An 18,862-nucleotide genomic window follows, 5' to 3' on the forward strand; every position below is an offset into this window, starting at 1 on the left:
TCAGCGCCGAGCCGGGAGGCGGGGCGGGGCGTCGCGGCGCTGCCGGTACCGGTTCCTGCGCGACGCGAGGGCGGCGGCGGCGGCGGCGGCGGCCGGGCCCGGGGCGGGGCGGGGCCTCGGCGTGGCCGTACGTGCGTCGGAGGGGCGGGGCTGGAGGGGGCGGTGGCGGCGGGGGCGCGTGCGCGGCGGGGGCGGGGCGGGCCCGGTGGGCGGGCCGCGCGGCGATCCGGGATGTCGGGCTGGCCGCTGGTGACGTAGCGCGCCGCGGGACAGGCCCGCGCGAGACCCCCCGGCCGCCGCACCCCCTCCCCCCCCCCCCACCTCACCACCCGCCCCCCATCGCCATGGGCAGCACCGCGGCGGCGGGAGCGGGCCGGGCACCGCGCCTCGCCGGGGCCGCCGGGCATGTGCCAGGCCCCGCCGCCGCCTGAGCGGTACCGGCAGCATTGTCCGCGCCCGCCCCGGGCCGAAGCCGTGAGTGTGGCGTCCGCCGGGCCGGGCACCGCGGCGGGGGGGGGGGGGGCGGGGAGCGGGCGAGCAGGCCCCGTGCTGCCCACCGGGCCCCGTGCTGCCCACCGGGAGCGGGGCGGAGGTAACGGGGGGGGGTGGGGGGTGGGGGTCAAACGGTTCCCCGTGTTCCCGCCCTCACCTCCCGTTCCCCCGGGGCTCTCCCAGCAGGGCGGCGGGTGCCATGAGCAGCAGCTGCGCGTCCCCCGCCGCCCGCCGCCGCCATCGATAGAGGCTGCCGACGCGCTATGGCGGCCGGCACCGGCTACACCGACCTGCGGGAGAAGCTCAAGTCCATGATGCCCTACCGGGACGGCCACAAAGGCGGCAACGGCACCGGGAGCCTCCCCCGGGAACCCCCGGATCCACCGTACAAACGTCGGCACCAGGAAGACTCCGGCTCGGAACCCAGCGACTACGAAGAGCAGAAGGAGGAAGAAGAAGCTCGGAAAGTGAAGAGCGGCATCCGTCAGCTTCGCCTCTTCAGCGCCGAGGAGTGCGCCAAGATCGAAGCCCGCATCGAGGACGTCGTGTCCCGGGCGGAGAAGGGGCTCTACAAGGAGCACACGGTGGACCGGGCCCCGCTGCGGAACAAGTATTTTTTCGGGGAGGGGTACACCTACGGGTCTCAGCTGCAGAGGCGAGGCCCCGGCCAGGAGCGCCTGTACCCCCGCGGCGAGGTGGACGCCATCCCCGAGTGGGTGCACGACCTGGTGATCAGGAAGCTGGTGGAGCACCGGGTGATTCCCGAGGGCTTCGTCAACAGCGCCGTCATCAACGACTACCAGCCGGGGGGCTGCATCGTCTCCCACGTGGACCCCATCCATATTTTCGAGAGGCCCATCGTCTCCGTCTCCTTCTTCAGCGACTCGGCGCTCTGCTTCGGGTGTAAATTCCAGTTCAAGCCCATCAGGGTCTCGGAGCCCGTTCTCTTCCTGCCCGTCAAGAGGGGAAGCGTCACGGTGCTCAGGTACGGGGGCTCGGCTGCGGGGATGCGCGCCGGCGATGGCGGCGCCGGGGTCTCGCCGAGACGGGAGGGGTGAAGGTGGGATCTTGGGGGAGGGGGTTGCAGGGGTTTCCTGCCGCCGTGGTGGATGGGGGTTTGAGGAGGGTGATTGATTTTGGGGGAAAAGTCCCGGTGGGAGCGTGGAGGCTCGTGGAACCGAGCTTCTCCACGGTTCCCGTAAACGGTTAAAATAACACGTCGAGGCACAAAATGGATCCTGTGCCCGGGAGCGGTCACGGAGCAGCTGGTTGGGACGGGGCTCCTGGGTCTATTCTTAGCTCGGGGCCTCCCCGACCTGACCTTAAACGTGGAGAGGAGGTGTGAACGGCCTCGCCTTCCCAGTCCCGAAACTGGGAATGCTAAACCCTCCCCTTCCTGACGCCGATGGGAGAGCGGGGTGCCGAGCCCCGCGGCACCGTCGCTCGGAAGCGCTGGGTCGCGGGCGCGAGGAAGGACTTTACGCGCGTTCTCGGAAGCCGGAGGAAGAGCGGCGGAGGTGAAATGACCTGCCCAAGGTCACGCAGCCGGCCCGGCGGTAAAGCTGGGACTGGCGCTGGGAAACGCCTGCTCCCGAATCCCCGCTGCCTCCGGGCAGGGTGCTGGGTCTGGGGGAGAGCGGCCCGAAGCCCGGCGCCGACGCTGCCTGACGCGGCGAGCACCGGTCCCTGCCGTCCCCGAAGGTCGGAGCGTTCCCTGCCAGGGGCAACGGTCACCCGGACTCTGCCGGCGCTGCTCCGAGCTCCCAACTGCACCCTCATTTAGGGTTTTATTTTATTTATTTATTTTTTTTAACCGGTGAAGGTCCAGGCTGGCTTTCAGGGCTCCCAGGCCGTAACACAATCCCCTGCTTTGGCGTGTAAAGCGATCGCCGCGGGGTTCGGGAAGGAATTTTTCCCCCCCCTGCGTCCGCGCAGCTTCGCGCCGTTGACTGGGGCATCAATAATAAATGCGGAGATCTCGCGTCGCTGTTATCTCGGCAAAGCTGCGCAAACATTAACTGATCCCCGGCGTTAGGTAACTTGTGGGGATTAGCGAGGGAGCAGGGAGGCTGCGGAGGGAAGCGGGAACGGCGCCCAGGAAGTGCTCTCGTTCTGCGGTGGGTTGGTGGGTGCAGGACGGGGCGGAGGTGAGTGGTTCCGTGGAGCCGGGACGGGGGGGACCCGTCCTGCCGCGTCGCCTTTTACCGTCCCCGGGGATGGCTCCGCTCCCCGTCTCGTCCTCTTAGACTGGAGGAGGGAAACTTTCTACCCTCGTTTTCCTGCTGGCAGTGTGAACCCCTTTGCTGCCTTTCCCTGGAGTAAACAGTAAGTAGCTGTCCTTCCTTTTGTAGCCAGAGGTTGGTTGGTTTTCGTTCTTTTTAAGGATAGTGAGAGTATTTCCTCGCTTTGAAGCGTGCTTGGCAGTTAATGCAGGGTCACTCTTTCAGCTGAGGCCACCGGGAAAGCTCTGGTGGCCTCGCACGCGAAGGAGGATCGGGACTTCGCAGGGGACGAGGGCGGGAGAAGGGAGAGCTGCTTTTCTCCACCCCAGCACGGGGAAATGGTGTTTTCTTGTCCCAGACTCTCACTCTTCTCCCAGCACTGCCGGGAAGAGGCAGCAGGTCGGGGCGCCTGGCGTCGGAGCGGGCTGTGTCCCGGGCCCGTGCACGTGGCCTGGTGGCCAGCGTCACCTGGCTGCCCGAAGCAGTTTATTGACGTGGCCGAATTACTAAACAAATTACTAAACAAATTAAACCAAGATACCTTTTAACTCTGACCTGAAGGGCTGGTTTCTGACCGACCCATCCCTGGCCTCAGATGTGCTGCTTTCCAGCAAATAATAGACTTTATCAAGGGGGATTATTTCAATTTTGGTACAGCAGTTAGCAGATACTCAGCACTCACTTCAGAGAGGTTCTGCCAGGGTGGTTGCTTTGTGAGGGTGTGATCCTGGCTGGGTGCAGGTTCCTGGGCTCGGGCAGGTCTCCTGCCCTCTAACCCCGTCGATCTGGGAGGAGCAGGGAGCGGTGCAGACAGTCCGTAGGCTGCCGGGGTTGTATTTCCGAAATCCAGCCCTTGGTCGTGTTGAGGTCAACTCTCCAAACTTGGCTTTTTCTCCTCCCAGCAAACAGTTGCTGAAGGCAGTTGCCCTGGAGATGGGGAAACGGCGCAGATAGAAATGGCATGCCTGTAATGTCTGGGATTCAAATATTGCTGGGTCAGTGGCTGCTGCTGGCACGCCGCCTGGCCGGGGAAGCCAGGGTAGCTGCTGGCGTTCAGTTACCGTGGGGAAACCGTGGGGGTCTACGCAAAGCTGTTGGATCTCTCTCTTTGCCCCCCGCGTCGTGCTGGGGCTCTCCCCGGATCCCGCCTGTCCTGTTCCTGCTCTCAGCAGACTGGTCCAAGTTGTCCTCCCCATTTTGTAGCCGCCTGCCCGGCAGGGATTTTGCGGGGGGGCTTTCCCCGTATCCCTCCCTTGGCTGCGTTTGCCGACCCTGAAGCAGGCTGTGGTGTTTGCAAAGACCGAACCCACCTCAAACTGGGAAGCATTCACATCTCAAGATGACAGGTTGGTGTTCAGAAGGTGGACTGGGGCTTCTCCTGGCTGGACTGTGCACCTCTGCCAGCCAGACGAAGGCTAAGCCGCCCCGCGACCCGCTAATGAGCCCTTTGCTCTCCTTGCAAGGCACTTTCTCCTCTCCTTTTGCATCTGTGGTGATGATTTCTCCTTGTAGGTATTGACATCTGGAAGGAGGCGTCCTCCCGGTCCCCTCTTCTCCTGCAGCCCCGGGAAGCGGGTGCTCCTGCGGGTCTGTCCTACTGCCAGCTGGGCAGCGAGGAAGCGGCGGCAGCATCTCGCTCTGTGCTGCTCTGCTCGGGCAGCTGGAGTTAGGATGGAGTTCAGTCCTGTGGACCATCAGCTGGCTGGTGGGGGCTGCTGGCTGGGCCACGTTGGAGGGTTTTCTTTTTTTTTTTTAACAATTATTTGGTAAGCACCAATCGATAGAAGCAGTGGGGAGGAGATGAGTCCAGCGGAGGGCTACGAGGATGATGAGGGGACTGGAGCATCTCTCCTACGAGGAGAGGCTGAGGGAGCTGGGCTTGTTCAGCCTGGAGAAGAGAAGGCTGAGAGGGGACCTTAGAAATGCCTCTAAATATCTGCAGGGTGGGTGTCAGGAGGATGGGGCCAGACTCTGTTCAGTGGTGCCCAGCAACAGGACAAGGGGCAACGGGCACAAACTGAAGCAGAGGAAGCTCCAGCTGAACATGAGGAAGAACTTCTTCCCTCTGAAGGTGACGGAGCCCTGGCCCAGGCTGCCCAGGGGGGCTGCGGAGTCTCCTTCTCTGGAGATATTCCAGACCCGGCTGGACGCGGTGCTGTGCAGCCTGCTCTGGGTGACCCTGCTTGGGCAGGGTGTTGGGCTGGGTGATCCACAGAGGGCCCTTCCAACCCCCACCATGCTGTGATTCTGTGAATAATTTGTACCTTCATCTGGGGAACACTTGCTTTAATAGGTGCTTGGACTGGACAAAAGGGAAGGGAGCTGGGGGGGATGCAGAGCCGGCCGGACCCCTGCGCCACACCGTGCCCTACAGCCCCTGCCCTAGGTAGCTGATCTCGGCACCGAGCCGGCTTTCGTTTAACTGCCAGGCGTCACGTCTCCGAACCGTGGTTGGAAGTAGCGCGGTTGCAGTCGGCCAGAGGAGCGAGTGACCAAAGGTAGCGGCTCCCGAGTTCTGAGAGCTTGTACGCCGTGTGGGTTTCCCTGCTGCAGCTGGCGAGCGCTCCAGGTTGTCTCGCTGCTGTCTGTAATCGCATCGTGATGTTCGCGTCTCCTGGTGTCTCGAGGCCTGCCTGGCGGTAGCAGAATCGGAGCTGGCTGGAGTCTCTGGAGGATGAACCTGCTTTCTTCCCAGCTGCAGGAACCTCTCTGCAACTGCCTGGGTCAGAGGCTTTTCCAGAAAAGTCCGATCCCTCCGAACAGGCCGTTGGCGTGGAGGAAGTTGTGCGTGTGCCAGCGGCGACGAGGCAGGTAGATTTGCTCAAGCTCTGCTTGAACCGCTCGGTGTCGCGCCCGCGGTTTGTGGCCGCAGCTTGCCTGAACCGCAAGCACAGCCTGGAGCTGCCCAAACCCCGCCGCGGGCTGGCGCGTGAGGTCCCCCTGCCTGCGAGCCGGCCTGGCTGTCGTCAAGCCCTGGAAATATTTCTCCTCGGAGTTTCCGCGGAACTTCAGGGCCTCCTTTCTGGTGAGATTTGTACAAAAAAATAATCTGCTTTCGTCTCCGTGCGAAGCGGTCATGTTGGGGCTCGGCAGTAGCTCTTCTGGACTGAAAGAGACTCGGGGAGGAATTGGGGGTGTGAGATCTGCCAGGTTCGATTGGAGTTTTGGGGTGTTGGGGTGGTGTGTGGGTGGCACCTGCACCTCCCCATGTTCTTCTGGAAAACACTCCAGGCTGGAGACGTCGTGCTCGAGTTGCTGCTTACCTCACGCTTTGGGTTTGTTCTCTGGGCCAGAAATCTCTGGGTAGACCCTCGATATCGTTACGGGTGTTTTGTTGCAGCGTCTGCCCCTTCACCCATCGCCAGGATGTGGCAAGGCCGGGCAGTGGGTGAGAAGTTCACGCTGGCACGAAGCAGAACAAGCGTGACCCGACCAAACAGTCTCGTTCTTCCGTTTTTCTGCCTGGTGCCCGTGCGAACCCCTTCGCTGGAGGGCCGTGCAGAGATGCCATCCCTGTGTTTGAGATGGTGCAAGCTGGGTTTTCCCACACCAGTGTGGCACTGGGGCAGACTGGTGGCTCCCCATTAGGGCCTCGGACAGGGGTACTGGGGCTTTTGCTTTGGTGCTGCCCGTGAGCATCTGGGACCGCGACCTCTGCCTGGTGCCGCTCGGAAAGTGCCCAGGAAAGCGGGTTCCTGCCTGGGGAGGGTGAACGAGGGGCCAGGCTGACAGCTCATGATGGAGAGACTCTGATCAGTGGTGCCCAGTGACAGGACAAGAGGCAATGGGCACAAACTGAAGCAGAGGAAGTTCCAGCTGAACCCGAGGAAGAACTTCCCTCTGAGGGTGACGGAGCCCTGGCCCAGGCTGCCCAGGGAGGCTGTGGAGTCTCCTTCTCTGGAGATATTCCAGACCCTCCTGGACGCGGTGCTGTGCAGCCTGCTGTGGGTGACCCTGCTTGGGCAGGGGGTTGGGCTGGGTGACCCACAGAGGTCCCTTCCAACCCTTGCCATGCTGGGATTCTGTGATTCTGTGAGGGTGCGGGTCTGGAAGCAGACCTCTTCCTGACGTTCAGCGTGTCGCTGAGGATGCGCCGAGTTGAATGCTAACATGGGTGATATTAATGAATTTGCTGGAGCTTGACGCAGAGATTCCTGGAACGTAACAGAGCATCATTATAAGCCCCTTGGCATAACGCTGGCTTGTTCTGCGGTGCCCCGGAGGGCGGGGGCATGGACATCAACCCCTGTTTTACCTGAGCGGGGCTTAGGCTCTTAACTCTCTTCTCAAAGCAGCAAATCCGCCTTGGAGAGGTGTGTGTGTCTCGGTGAGTGGGTGGGTTATCTAACCAGATAAAGGAAACCCGGTCCCATCCCCAGAGAAGACTGGCGTGTGCGTGATCTGTTCTCTGCTCCGAGCGTCCCGAATACCCTGCAAGCCGGTGTCCCTGGCCGTGCCGTCAGCCATCCTGGCAGCAGGTTCATGGCCAAGCCTCGCGGGGAGAGCGTGCTCGATGATTGCTGCTGCAGGTTAGACGAGCGCTGGGGTGTGCTTGCTTTGGGTGGCGTGAGCAGCCTTCGCCCAAGTCCAAGAAAGATGAGGAGCTACTGGAGAGAGTCCAGCGCAGGGCTATGAGGATGAGGAGGGGACTGGAGCATCTCTCCTACGAGGAGAGGCTGAGGGAGCTGGGCTTGTTCAGCCTGGAGAAGAGAAGGCTGAGAGGGGACCTTAGAAATGCTTCTAAATATCTGCAGGGTGGGTGTCAGGAGGATGGGGCCAGACTCTGTTCAGTGGTGCCCAGCAACAGGACAAGGGGCAACGGGCACAAACTGAAGCAGAGGAAGCTCCAGCTGAACAGGAGAAAGAACTTCTTCCCTCTGAGGGTGACGGAGCCCTGGCCCAGGCTGCCCAGGGAGGCTGTGGAGTCTCCTTCTCTGGAGATATTCCAGCCCCGCCTGGCCGCGGTGCTGTGCAGCCTGCTGTGGGTGACCCTGCTTTGGCAGGGGGTTGGGCTGGGTGACCCACAGAGGTCCCTTCCAACCCCTGCCATGCTGGGATTCTGTGATGTCCCTTCAAAGGCGTTCCTGTCCTCGTCAGCCGTTTCACGCGGCTCTGAAGGCGTTTAACTTCTCCTTTCGCCGCGTTGGGCTCTAGAAGACTTGTGAACAGGCGCTCTGCAAACAGCAGGTAGAGGGCAGGCCCAGCTCTCGGACCCGAGCGCCTGTGGGAGTGACGAGAGGAGCTCCGGGTGGCTTGTTTGTCTGAGCAGATGTGATGGCTGCTTTCCACGGTCGCGCCGCGAGCTCGTGTACTGTGCTGGACCCCAGGAGCTGCGCTCAACAGCAGAAGCAGACGCGAGAAAACCGCTCCTGTGCTTTGCAGGTGGCTGGGGCCCCGCGTTGGCCGTGGCTTTGCTCCTGCCTGCTAGAAACGTGGAGTGGGTGAAGTCATCTCATACAGCAAAACACCACTACCGGGAGCGGGTACCGCGTGGCCACGCAGCTGCATGCGATGCAGCAGTTTTCATCGGCCCGGGTCACTGCCTCGCCTCGCGAGCCCCGTGGCGGGGAGGTTTGAGGGGGCCTGAATTCGAAGGTCACCCCGTGTGCGTTGGGCTTGGGGCTGTCCTGGGAGTGGGTGTTTGTACCATGGCTGAGGAGGTGCCACGCTGGGGTAGCGGGGAGAGCGGCAGCATCTGTGCCTGGGGGAGATGCTCGACTCGTGCCACCCACCCCTGCACCCCCTCCTCGGCTAAAGAATCTGCTCCTTGACTCCGGTGCCTGGTCGTGTCTGGCTATGCTGCGCATCTCGGCCAGGAGAGAGGTTTTTCTCGGCGACATGGCATGAGAAGGTGCTTTGGAGCAAGGTGCTGGCTTTTTTTTTTCCCCTGTTGATCTCTAGTCCCTTGATAAGTGAATTGGCTGAATTTACACTCCATAAACTCGTTTTCTATGTGTCTTATTTCACATTGTTATGGCAGGTGGCAGTTTCCTCTGATGTGTGCTAAAATATCGAGTACCAAAAAAACCAAACCCTGACTGTCCTCATTCTTTCCTGAAGTTTCTTCCTTCCTATAAGTCTAGCTTCCGTGTGCCCGGGGAATGGTGTTTGGAGGAGGGATTCATGGTGGAAGTTCGGACGTGGCTGGCCAACCTGAGTTGCTGAGGCTGGCAACCGCTTTCTGCCTCTGCCTGTCATCTTTCTCACAGCGACTTTTTGTTTTTGTTGTCAGTGGGTATGCAGCCGACGAAATTACACACTGTATCCGACCACAGGACATCAAGGAGAGGAGAGCTGTCATCATCCTTCGAAAGTAAGTGTTGAAGCCCTCCGGACAGTAAGATAAACTTGAACGTGGCGTTGTGGTGTTTCCTAAGGTGCTTTTAAAGACACACTTTAAAACTGCCTTGCCTGTTAATTTGCTGGCTTGCTCTTGCCTGTTGATTAGATGTCACCCTGATGCTTGCTTGTGTCTTGCTGTCCCCATCACTGGGCCAGTGGAAGTAGGTGGAAGTTGTTACTGCAGAGTTCACCTCTGCTCGGCCCTGTGCAGCGGTTCTTCCTCGTAACGCCGGGGTTTGCAAACGCTGTTCATGTGCAAACACCTGGCTTTCGTTGGCTGCCCAACTCCAAACAGCCAGGATTTCAAACTCTCCTGGGCAGTCCTTAGGAGCTGATGCTCCTCACGAAGAATCTCCTATAAAGCAGATAAAGTTTTCTTGGTAGCATGGCTTTCGTTTCCTGGGGAGAAAGAGGAAGATGCTGGCTTCGAAGGGAAGCGGATGCAGTGAGTTTAGTGGTCGCTTTACAGAGCGTGTCCTTTCAGTCGGTGTTGGGAAGCCAGGCCCTGCGAACGGTATCGCACGCTTCCTGTTTTAGAAGGTAGGCTGTCCTGCTCGGCCGACAGCATTTCATCAGCCAGTGCCTGCTCCTAAAGCTCTTCAGAAAATGGAGAAAAAGTTAACCAACCCCACTCCAAACTCCCTTAGTATAACCTTTTTTTGTGCCCAGAAATGTCCTCTCTCACCAGTTTTTTCTACTAGGAGACAAAAAAATGTGACTGCCGCACCTTGGCCCGTGTTGAGTGTGCCTTAGAAGGTGTCAGCAGTAATTCCGCTGTCGAGAAATCTTTTTGCAAGTGAAAACACACAGGACTCGAGTTCTGTAAACCCAAATGAGAGTGTGGGCACGATGGTGGGGCTGCAGTTGTGGCTCAGGCTGGCAGAAGGCTAGCAGGCAAGTGGTGTAGATTCAGACTTTCAAAAACAAGTCTGGCAGCGTTGTGAAGATGTGGCACAAAGCCAGCGGAGCGGAGCTGGACATCTGGTTAGAGAGGCCCAGGAAATGAAGGCAGGAAAGCCAGCGGCCCTGAGGTGTTAGCCCGGCGAGATCAGCACAGAGCCGGGGAGGCAGGATGAGATGTGGCAGTTGATGGAGCGGGATGAAGGACAGACAGATTGGAACCAAACCACCCCATAGCTGGTTATCGCCACGTGAGGTTTAAGGTGAGAGGGCTGTGATAAGAACTGAAAGGCTATTACGTTCACGTTGTCGGTTACTGCAGCCAGTGAAGAGCAGTGTGACTGCTCGGCGAGCACCAGCAGAAGGCATCTCCAGGTCCTGTAGCTGCTGTGGTTGGGCTTTGGGGTAGAGAAGCTGCCTGTCCTAGGCCATGGACTGGTTCCCTAGGAAAGACCGACTGGGCTGAATGAGCTAAAGCTGCCCAAACTGGTGCAGATGTCTCACATACATGTTTAAACTGGCTCCACCTCTTGCTTTTGCCAGCCTCTGTGAGCTAAGGGTGTTGAGTTATTTCAGTCTAGCCTGGCTGTCCTCAGAGTGCAACTGGGAAGCGCGTAGCTGGTGGAGATGTCCCCAGCTGAGCTGGTGCATCACCACCGAACAGAGAAGGCCCGTTAGCTCCTCTCAGAGCCGTATTGGCGATGTTTGTTTAGCCATCCTTCTGCAGCAGTGTGTCCTTCTGCCTTCCCCTGATTTCAGGGGCCTGATTTGCGTAGTGTCAGAGCTGGAGAAGCGTCTCGCACGGTCATGCGCAGACGGCGATGCGCTCACTTGACTGGCAGGCTGAACGAAACCGCAACAGGATTTTTCTCTTGAGCGAAGTGGAAACCCCCTGGTAATTATTTGTGTGTAATCTCCGTAGAGCTTAGCAGCCCTGGTGAATACATGGCGATTGCCTGTTTGCCAAAGGGTGCGCTCTGCTGCCAAATAGAGCTTATTAATTGCTGCTTATCCCCTGTGACGGCGGCCGTCTCCTCGCCGAGTCCCGCGTGCACGCATGCCTGCACAGCAGGGCCGCGGTGACCTTTGTCTGCGCTCGCATCCCCGCGCCGTGTAGTGCTGCGGCCAGCGCCATTCCCTGGTCCCGGATCACGCTACTTCGTGCGGTCTGAAATAGCGTGTTATGCAACCAGGGAAACAGCTACTTCTGCTGGTAGCCTGCTAGCACGAGAGGCTTGGGAGCGGCCAGCGGCCTCATAAAACTCCTCTTCCTCATTTCGTGGTAAGAATCAGCCCCGAGCTTTCCAGCCGGATCAGATCCGTTGGGTTGTAGAGCGGCGTAAGCTTTGCTGCAGCTCAGGGCTGGGATATTGGGCTCTGAATAGGCTGCCAGAGCCTGCTGGGCCGCAGACGTCGGAGTCTGGTTCAGTTCTTGCCACTACTCCGAGCGCGTGGTTCTAGAGGCGTTGTTGCTGGCAGTGGCAGGAGGACAAAGCTGCACGAGCTGGAGAAGCGGCTGGGTTTCACATAGAATCACAGAATCCCAGCATGGCAGGGGTTGGAAGGGACCTCCGTGGGTCACCCAGCCCAACCCTCTGCCCAAGCAGGGTCACCCAGAGCAGGCTGCACAGCACCACGTCCAGGCGGGTCTGGAATATCTCCAGAGAAGGAGACTCCACAGCCTCCCTGGGCAGCCTGTTCCAGGGCTCTGTCACCTTCAGAGGGAAGTTCTTCCTCATGTTCAGACGGAGGATGCTTGCGAGCAGCGCGGTTACCAAGTAGGTCATAAACACTTGGTGCTGTGGCGTGATGATGTTTACAGCGTTGCCTGCATGTCGGGGTGCAGGGCTGCGGGGAGCCAGCAAGGTTTTGGAAGCGCTTTGAGCAAGAGGCTGGGCAGGGAGGAACGGTGCTCTCAGTTTTTTATGAGATGTGGAAAGAGGTAATGTGGGAGGTGAGGATAGAAATGAGACCTATTCAAGTGGGTCTTGAAAGTCATTTTAGAGGCTTATGCTGCCGTTTGTAAGCAGTTACGACAGGGAGTTACTCTGTTCACCCTGAACTTTGGTAGGTAATTTGCTCTCCGTTTGAGGATAGCCTCTCCTCGTACCTGCTCTTGCAGCTCATACCTGCATTGCTCTGCGGACAGAGAGAGCGTGGCTGGTGTTTCCTTGCCCTTGCAGTGTATTTGGTTGTTGGTTTGTTTTAATTGCAGGCCTGTATTTGCTATTGTATTTGAGAGGTGTTTAAACCACCTAACTTGTCCGGGGCAGGATCCACAATGCCTTCGGTGTGCGGGCTGGACTGGGTCCAGTCCTGGAGGTGAGAACAGCTCAGGACGACGACGTTGCGGACTAACGCAGGCTCCAGCCTGGCAGCTGCCTGCGGAAGCGTTCCTTGTTTCTGGCATCCTGGGCGGACGTGGGCTGCCGTGCCCAGCTTGGCGTGTGCCAGCCTGGCATCGCCCTGGTTGACTGAAGAGGCTCTGCCCGATGACAGAGAGGAAGCTTGGCAACTGGATGTGCTTCCTCGTGGGAGTTTAGGCTGGGGTTCTTCTGTGGAAACCTCCCTCAGGAGCTAAAGCTCAGCACCAGAGAGCAAGTAGTGATTCTCCCCATGCTTTCACCCAGACCCCCTCGATATTCACCCCTAATCCCAAGGAGGGAGACAGGATGCAGGCACAATATCAGGGTGCCTTTCCTTCTGGCAAGTGGCTTGGCTCATCCTGAAACCGGCAGCTCTGGAGCGCCGGTACCACCCCTTGGTGTGTTTAGCCCGTTCTTAGGCTTCAGCCTGTGCTTTGAAACAGACTTTCGCAGTGCCCGTAAGCTGATGGTAACGACGCGGAGCTGGGAGATGGTGATAGCGCCGTGAGAAGATGCTGTGCCATCGAGTCTGCATTCCTGCTGCTCGACTGCTGCCTCCCTCCCCGTGTGCGTGGCTGCAGTCGTGCCTGGGCCAGCGGCAGTGCTGCTCTGGGACGAGCTGTGCTTGCTCTCCGCTGTAGCTTTCTGTCCCAGCACGAACAAGGCGGTGCTGCACTGCTGGAGTGGTTGTGGGGCAGCTTCAGTTTTGTAGACCTTCTCCCGACTTGGACTTCAGCTTTTTAAATGTCTTAGTCAAGCTGAGAAATGCTTGACCCCATGAGATCTCGAGACAGCAGGGAGTTTCCAGATAGAAGCACTTATTACTGGTGTAGGTGATGATGAATTTCGCAGGGCATCTCCCAGGTGGCTTAACTGGAGCTGCGAGTTATTGACGAGTCACTGTGATTTCACAGGGTTTCGCAGGGGCTCCGACGCCTCTGCTCCGTATCCCGTAACTGGGATTGCAGTCAGCCCAGCACCGTTTGCAGTCACCTCGTGGCTACGTGTGTCCCTAAGCCTACCCCTTCCCTCGAACCACGATGGCAAAGGTTAGAGCTGAGGCAAGCACCGGAAAGCTGCAGCTTGTTTTGCCGTTGAGCGTGATAGTCCTGACCCTCTTCCTGAGCTGTGCAGCTGGGCTTGAGGGTTCTGCTTCGACACATCTAGGACAGACGTCTGCTGCAGCGCGCTGGGGGTTCTGTAGAAACTCCTTGCAAATTCTCTTCTCTTTAAATATTTGCAGAACAAGACTAGATGCACCTCGATTGGAAACAAAATCCCTGAGTAGCTCTGTGTTGCCACCAGGTTATAACTCTGACCGTCTGTCAGGAAGCAACCGGGACCAGATCCTGAAACCAAAGCGGTCCCATCGCAAAGCGGATCCTGATGCTGCTCACAGGTAGGATGATCGTGATCTCTCCCGAGAGCAATGTTCTGGAGGGTATCTCTAGGTCAGCGCATGTCTGAGGTTCCTGGCCTCTGACAAGAGAGGCTGCACAGCAGGCTCAAAAACATCCTAGTTTGCACCTCCCGGGCGCCTGCTGTGGCGTGCGGATCTGTTTTATCAGAACAAGGTTCTTCATACGTTCCTCCTAGGCTTGCAGAGGCCGAGCGCTGGCTGTAAGCAGCTTACATTGTTTATCCCGTGAGTGGCATAATGAAGAAGCAATAGATTTGGCTGGCTCTTGATAATGCAGTCATTCAAAACAGTAGTTTCCCTGCAGCTAATTATTTTTGACCTCTATTGCCAAGCAACCTGTGCAGCTGCATTAAACAATATTATGAAAGCAGTCTTGGGAGAGAACGTGAGGTTTTGCTATCTGGGAAAGGTGAAGGCCTTCTTGGGAAGCTTCTCAGACCTGTTTTGGTTCCAGAGCTGCATGTGTATGTTTTTGTGTGTCTAACCAGACCGTGTGAATGTGTAAGCCTGACCTTCAGCGGAGCTCCTCGCTGAGGTTTCAGACAGCTTGAGCTCTGCAGCCAGGCTTCCCTCAAACACCTCCTTGCTCTGCGTGAACGTACTGCTAGCCGTGAGCGAGAGCCAGTCTGCCGGCTGTCATGCGACATTGCTGGTATTCTCCAACTCCAAAGCTTCCCAAGGGTTGAAAGGACGTTCTCTGCACATCGTGTAACCCCGAAAGCTGGCTTGGTCCCGGGCCTTGGCTGCTGTGCGGTCCCAGCCCGTGTTGCAACCTGTCCTGGAGGGAGGAGGGTGGAGATGGCTTGTTTATGAGCGGTGTTCATTCACCTGGACGCTGCCTAGGAAGGCAGATGAAGAAGAGCAGCTAGCCTGCAAGTGAAAGCTCCCCTCTGAGCACGCAGCGGGCAGGTGTGTGACTGGAGAAGCGATCATGCAGCACAAATCTGCAGATCTTAAGAACTGGTTTTTGGCCTGATGTGACCTTATCGGGGTGGGGGGGTTGCGTAGTCTCCTGCAGCAGGTGGGTATCAAAACCACGTTTTTCTCTTCCTTTGGCCTCGAGGGCTCCAGTATAACCCAGGTAAATAGCATGGATATCAGACAGTGGTATCTCCAAAAGGAACTCAGCAGTTGCCACCTAGGGTAGAACAAGTGGTCCGTGCAGCCCACCAGCCCGGTCCTACTACGGAGCGATGGCGGGCGAGAGCAGAGGCAGCTTTGCAGAAATAACAGTTGCACTGTGCTGATTTTTGAGAGGACTGTGGAGAGGACAAAGGAGTTCGGAGCTGTGGTTCAATCCTGCACCACAGGCACCCCAGCAGCTGAAAAAGGAGCTCAGCTCTGTGGTGCGAGTTCTGCTGTAGGAGAGACAGACCCCCCTGCCCAAGGGATGTTTCTTGGGGCCCCAAGCTGCACTTAAAAAAAGGTGACTGGGCTGTTTGGAAGCGTCCCTGGTGGAGGTAAAGACCAAAACTTGCCCTGGGAAGGGAGAGGACTTGCACCATCGAAAGCAAAGTTCTCAGCCTCCCGGCGGGAGGTGCAGCTCGGTGATCTGTTCCTGCTCTGCTGAGTGCCCGGCGCTGGGAAAGCGGTGTGGGAACAGTCAGCCGTATCGCTCAAAGTATGCAAAACTGCAGATAGCGTCCGCACAAGGAATGCCTCAATCCTGTCGTGGATGTGCTCTCGCTCCCTCTTCCTCTCTCTCTCCGTAGGCCACGGATTCTAGAAATGGATAAGGAGGAGAACAGGCGCTCGGTCCTCTTACCAAAACATAGGAGACGGAGCAACTTCAGCTCCGAGAACTATTGGCGACGGTCTTACGAGTACACGGAGGACTGTGACGAGGAAGAGGAGGACGGCAGCCCGGCCAGGAAAGTTAAAATGAGGCGACACTGAGGATTGCACTTCCCAGGCTCGCGGAGCTGATGAGATTGGCCTCCAGTCTGTGAAAACTTTCTCCTCTCTCTGGCTATCTTCCATCTAGCTTCAGTTTTGGTTTTTCCTTTCAGGCTGAAGAGTAAACAGGAAGGATCTAGCGATTTGTTTTTATGAATGGAGGAATGCTGAGACATACGTAAGGATGGAACATGTCCAGTGCACATGGTGTCCTGAGTCATGGGTCAGACGGGCATCTCTCCCTTAGGAAGCAGATAAAGTTATGCCAGGCTGTCTGTTGGGATTTCTGTTGAAAACACCAAAAAGTTTAACTGTTTCGTTGCGCAAGATTCAAGAATTGTATTTTTGTTTTGTTTTGTTTTTTTTTGCTTTAACTTCCTTCCTTTCCAAATGTTCTAAGTATGATGTTTGACCCCAGGAGCTGAAACTCTCTGTGGTGGCCTCGTGTTTTTTGCTTCACCAAAGGGCTCCTTGGTCTGCTCTTACCGAGTTGTTGTTGGGTTTGTTTGAAGGGTGCCCTGCAGTAACTGGAAGTTTGAAGCTTTGCAGACCCCTCTTACTGCGATTTGATTTCAAAGGGTTTAGGACGTTTTTTGTTGCACTTTAGTACCAGTTTTAAATGCCATAGGTTTCCTTTCCAGTCCCTTTTCCCAAGCCAGAGTGGGCTCGCAGCCTGCGTGTCCCAGCGCTGCCCTCTCCGAGAAGAATGTATGTGAGCTCTGGTTTCTCAGTGCTGGTCTGACCAGGGGTATATTTTTGGTTGAGGAGGAAGGACATGTGGCTGGCTTCACGGAGGCCGGCCCGGCGTCGCCCCGAGGTCCATATTGGAGCCCGGGGGCTGCCGAGTGAGCGATCGCATTGAGTGCATGCTGCTTCCCAGAGCTGGAGATAGCAAAGAGGAGTAGGAGAGACGCTGCGCTCGTGAGGACGCTTGCCGTGGGGTGCCTGGAGAAGAACTGTTCTCCGCTGCTTGGGGGACTGGCTTTCGGTCCCCTGCCCCTTTTTAGGTGGAGAGAGTTGAGACGGCATGGCGTCCCATCCCGAGGGACCGGCTGCGCTCTGTCAGAGCAGGAACAGGCGCTGCCGCAGCCTCGGGGGAGCCAGGCAGCTCGGCCGCGGTCCGTCCCCTCCGAGGCTGGCTCTGGGAGCGAGGACGCTGCAAGGGTCCGGTCTGGCCCCAGTTCGGTGCGTTCAGCAGCTGCCCCCTTCCCCCTGGCTTGTTCCTGCCTGTAGTCCTGGGGTAGGGAGCTTTCCGGCGGCTATAGAAAATGCTGAGAAGAATCGAGCAGTCGGCCCCGCAGAGTTGGCGTTGGAAAGTCCGCCGCCTTCCTGCTCTTCTCCCACCCGGTTTGCGTCAGCCCAGACCGAAGCCTCAGCGTTTTCAAAGTTTGGGGCCCAACACCATATTTAGAACCGTACTTTTAAGAAACTTCCTCCAGTTGATTCTTTGAACCCAAGTGTTGGCAGTTGTAAGGAGTAGTCTTATTTTTAAATTTTTACTGCTTTGCCCTCCCTCGAATTGTAGTTTTTCTTAGTGTCGTGTCCCCCACACACTTCATGGTCTGCACGCTTGGCAATAAAAAGATGTAATATATTTTGAAACCCGTTTGCTGCTGTCTTGAGGGGCTCCCAGTCAAAACAGAAAAACAACAAACCCAGGCGTTGTTCCCCGGAGCGCCGTTCCTTGGCGATCGAGCACGTTTGCTGACATCTGGGTCTCGGCGTCCTTCTCCTTCCACGCTGAGTTGTGCAGCTCCTGCCGCTCGCCTGCGGTTGGGGTTGCTGCTCGGGCTGGATCTAGCGGCTGCGCCAGTGCGAAGGGAACGGCCGTCACCTCCGGCACAGCGCTGGTCTGCAGGGGGGTCGTAGGTGAGGCCCCCAGTGCCGGTCTCTGATTCTCTTTATCCGATTGCTTTCCTGACAACAACACCCGGCGGCTCGGTGCGGAGGTGCGGGCACAGCCTTGCGGCCGGCCTTCGAAGGAACCTGTCTTGTCTGCCCAGAGACCTGAAAGTTCATGCTTCCGAGACCTTTAAAAAGCCGTTTTCAGGCCACGCTTAGCATTTGAAGTGGTGTTCCTCACCCTCCAAGCTCTCTGCGGAGAATCCAGGCCAGCTCTTGGCTACAAACCCCCTGGTTTGGAAAGCTTGGCATTCCTCTGATAGCAAAACTGCATGCAGGGAGCTGCGACCCCTTCTCCTCCTTATGGCTGGTGCAAACACCTCCAGCAAGCTGGCGGCCTGCTAGCAGGATGCCTAGCAGTGTCTGTCCCTCGCTGTCTGTCTGGATTCCTCCTGGATGTGCCCTGTGCCCTCTGCAGCGTCAGGCTCTGCTGACGGTGGCAGCGGTCGCTGCCAGAGGTCTCGGCTCTGCACAGCCTGCTCTCCCTCTCTCCCCCACCGGCTCCCAATTTTACGCCTACCTCTGCCATCTGGATACTGTACCCTGCTGTCAACTCGGAATGAAGCTGGAAGCAGCCGGGCTTTCTGGGGCCGCTTCCCAGAGCGGGGCTCCCGTGGGACGAGGTGTTGGCTCCATCTTCTCTGGAGGCTCAGCAAGGCATCCTGAGGTCTTACCTCTAGCCTGGTACCGGCCATCACCTCATCCCGGTCCTCGTGCTGTCTGTACGCGTGCAAGTATCCTTCCTTTCCCAGTTTGTTTCGGTATTCCTGCATGCCGTGGTCGGGAGCTCTCCCCTCCTTCCTTCCCCCCCTGCCCCGCATCTGTGCGGTGGGTCTGAGGTGGCAGCCGTGGCCGGAGGGACAGAAGCTCCTCAGTGGAGCTGCTCTGCAGCCGCTCTCTGTTCTTGTGTGCGCTTGGTTTTCAACCTGACTGGTTGGGGCTTGACACCTTGGAGAGAGAGCGGGACGCAACTGGCCTGACCCGTAGCATCTCCTGGGCGAGGAGTCCCCAGCGTGTAGGCAGGCCATCTTCCCCACCTGTACAGACATTTTCTATACACACGGATGTATATGTGTAGATAATGTGGTTTTTTTAACTCTTTTGCACTGAACAACACCGGAGTGAAACCTGGATTCAGAACCAGAAGACACATTTTTCACGTGGATCCAGGTGTCTAGATCCCTTTCTGTAACCTGTCTGGTAAAACTGTCGCTCGGAGATGCTGGCGATGCCCGTGTCTGTGCTCTGTCACCGGCCACCTCAGGCTGCCGGCAGACTCAGGGTCAGGTCGGTGGCACGGGTCTGCTGCAGAGGATGGAGGG

The 18,862-nt window shown here is 57.9% G+C and overlaps 1 protein-coding gene across 2 annotated transcripts; it reads left to right on the forward strand.

The window, feature by feature from the left end:
- The first annotated feature begins 216 nt into the window (after positions 1-216).
- On the forward strand, positions 217-17,240 carry ALKBH5 (alkB homolog 5, RNA demethylase). 2 transcript variants are annotated; one of them, XM_075436342.1, is made up of 5 exons: positions 217-474; positions 676-1,477; positions 8,947-9,027; positions 13,566-13,721; positions 15,455-17,240. In XM_075436342.1, the coding sequence occupies exons 2-5, from the start codon at positions 756-758 to the stop codon at positions 15,636-15,638; spliced, it is 1,143 nt and encodes a 380-aa protein (XP_075292457.1). In that variant the 5' UTR covers positions 217-474; positions 676-755; the 3' UTR covers positions 15,639-17,240. The 2 variants fall into 2 exon arrangements, with proteins under 2 accessions (XP_075292457.1, XP_075292455.1); XM_075436340.1 differs by having other exon boundaries at positions 679-1,477.
- The last annotated feature ends 1,622 nt before the right edge of the window (positions 17,241-18,862 follow it).

This window comes from Opisthocomus hoazin, chromosome 15 (genome assembly GCF_030867145.1).
Source record: "Opisthocomus hoazin isolate bOpiHoa1 chromosome 15, bOpiHoa1.hap1, whole genome shotgun sequence".
Lineage (NCBI taxonomy): Eukaryota > Metazoa > Chordata > Aves > Opisthocomiformes > Opisthocomidae > Opisthocomus > Opisthocomus hoazin.

Bases quoted from the DNA above. Each gene is read 5' to 3' on its own strand.
- ALKBH5 (XM_075436342.1), top strand. From the start codon at position 756: ATGGCGGCCGGCACCGGCTACACCGACCTGCGGGAGAAGCTCAAGTCC. The intron at 1,478-8,946 runs GTACGGGGGCTC...TTTTGTTGTCAG, and splicing joins GGAAGCGTCACGGTGCTCAG to TGGGTATGCAGCCGACGAAA. The intron at 9,028-13,565 runs GTAAGTGTTGAA...AAATATTTGCAG, and splicing joins GCTGTCATCATCCTTCGAAA to AACAAGACTAGATGCACCTC.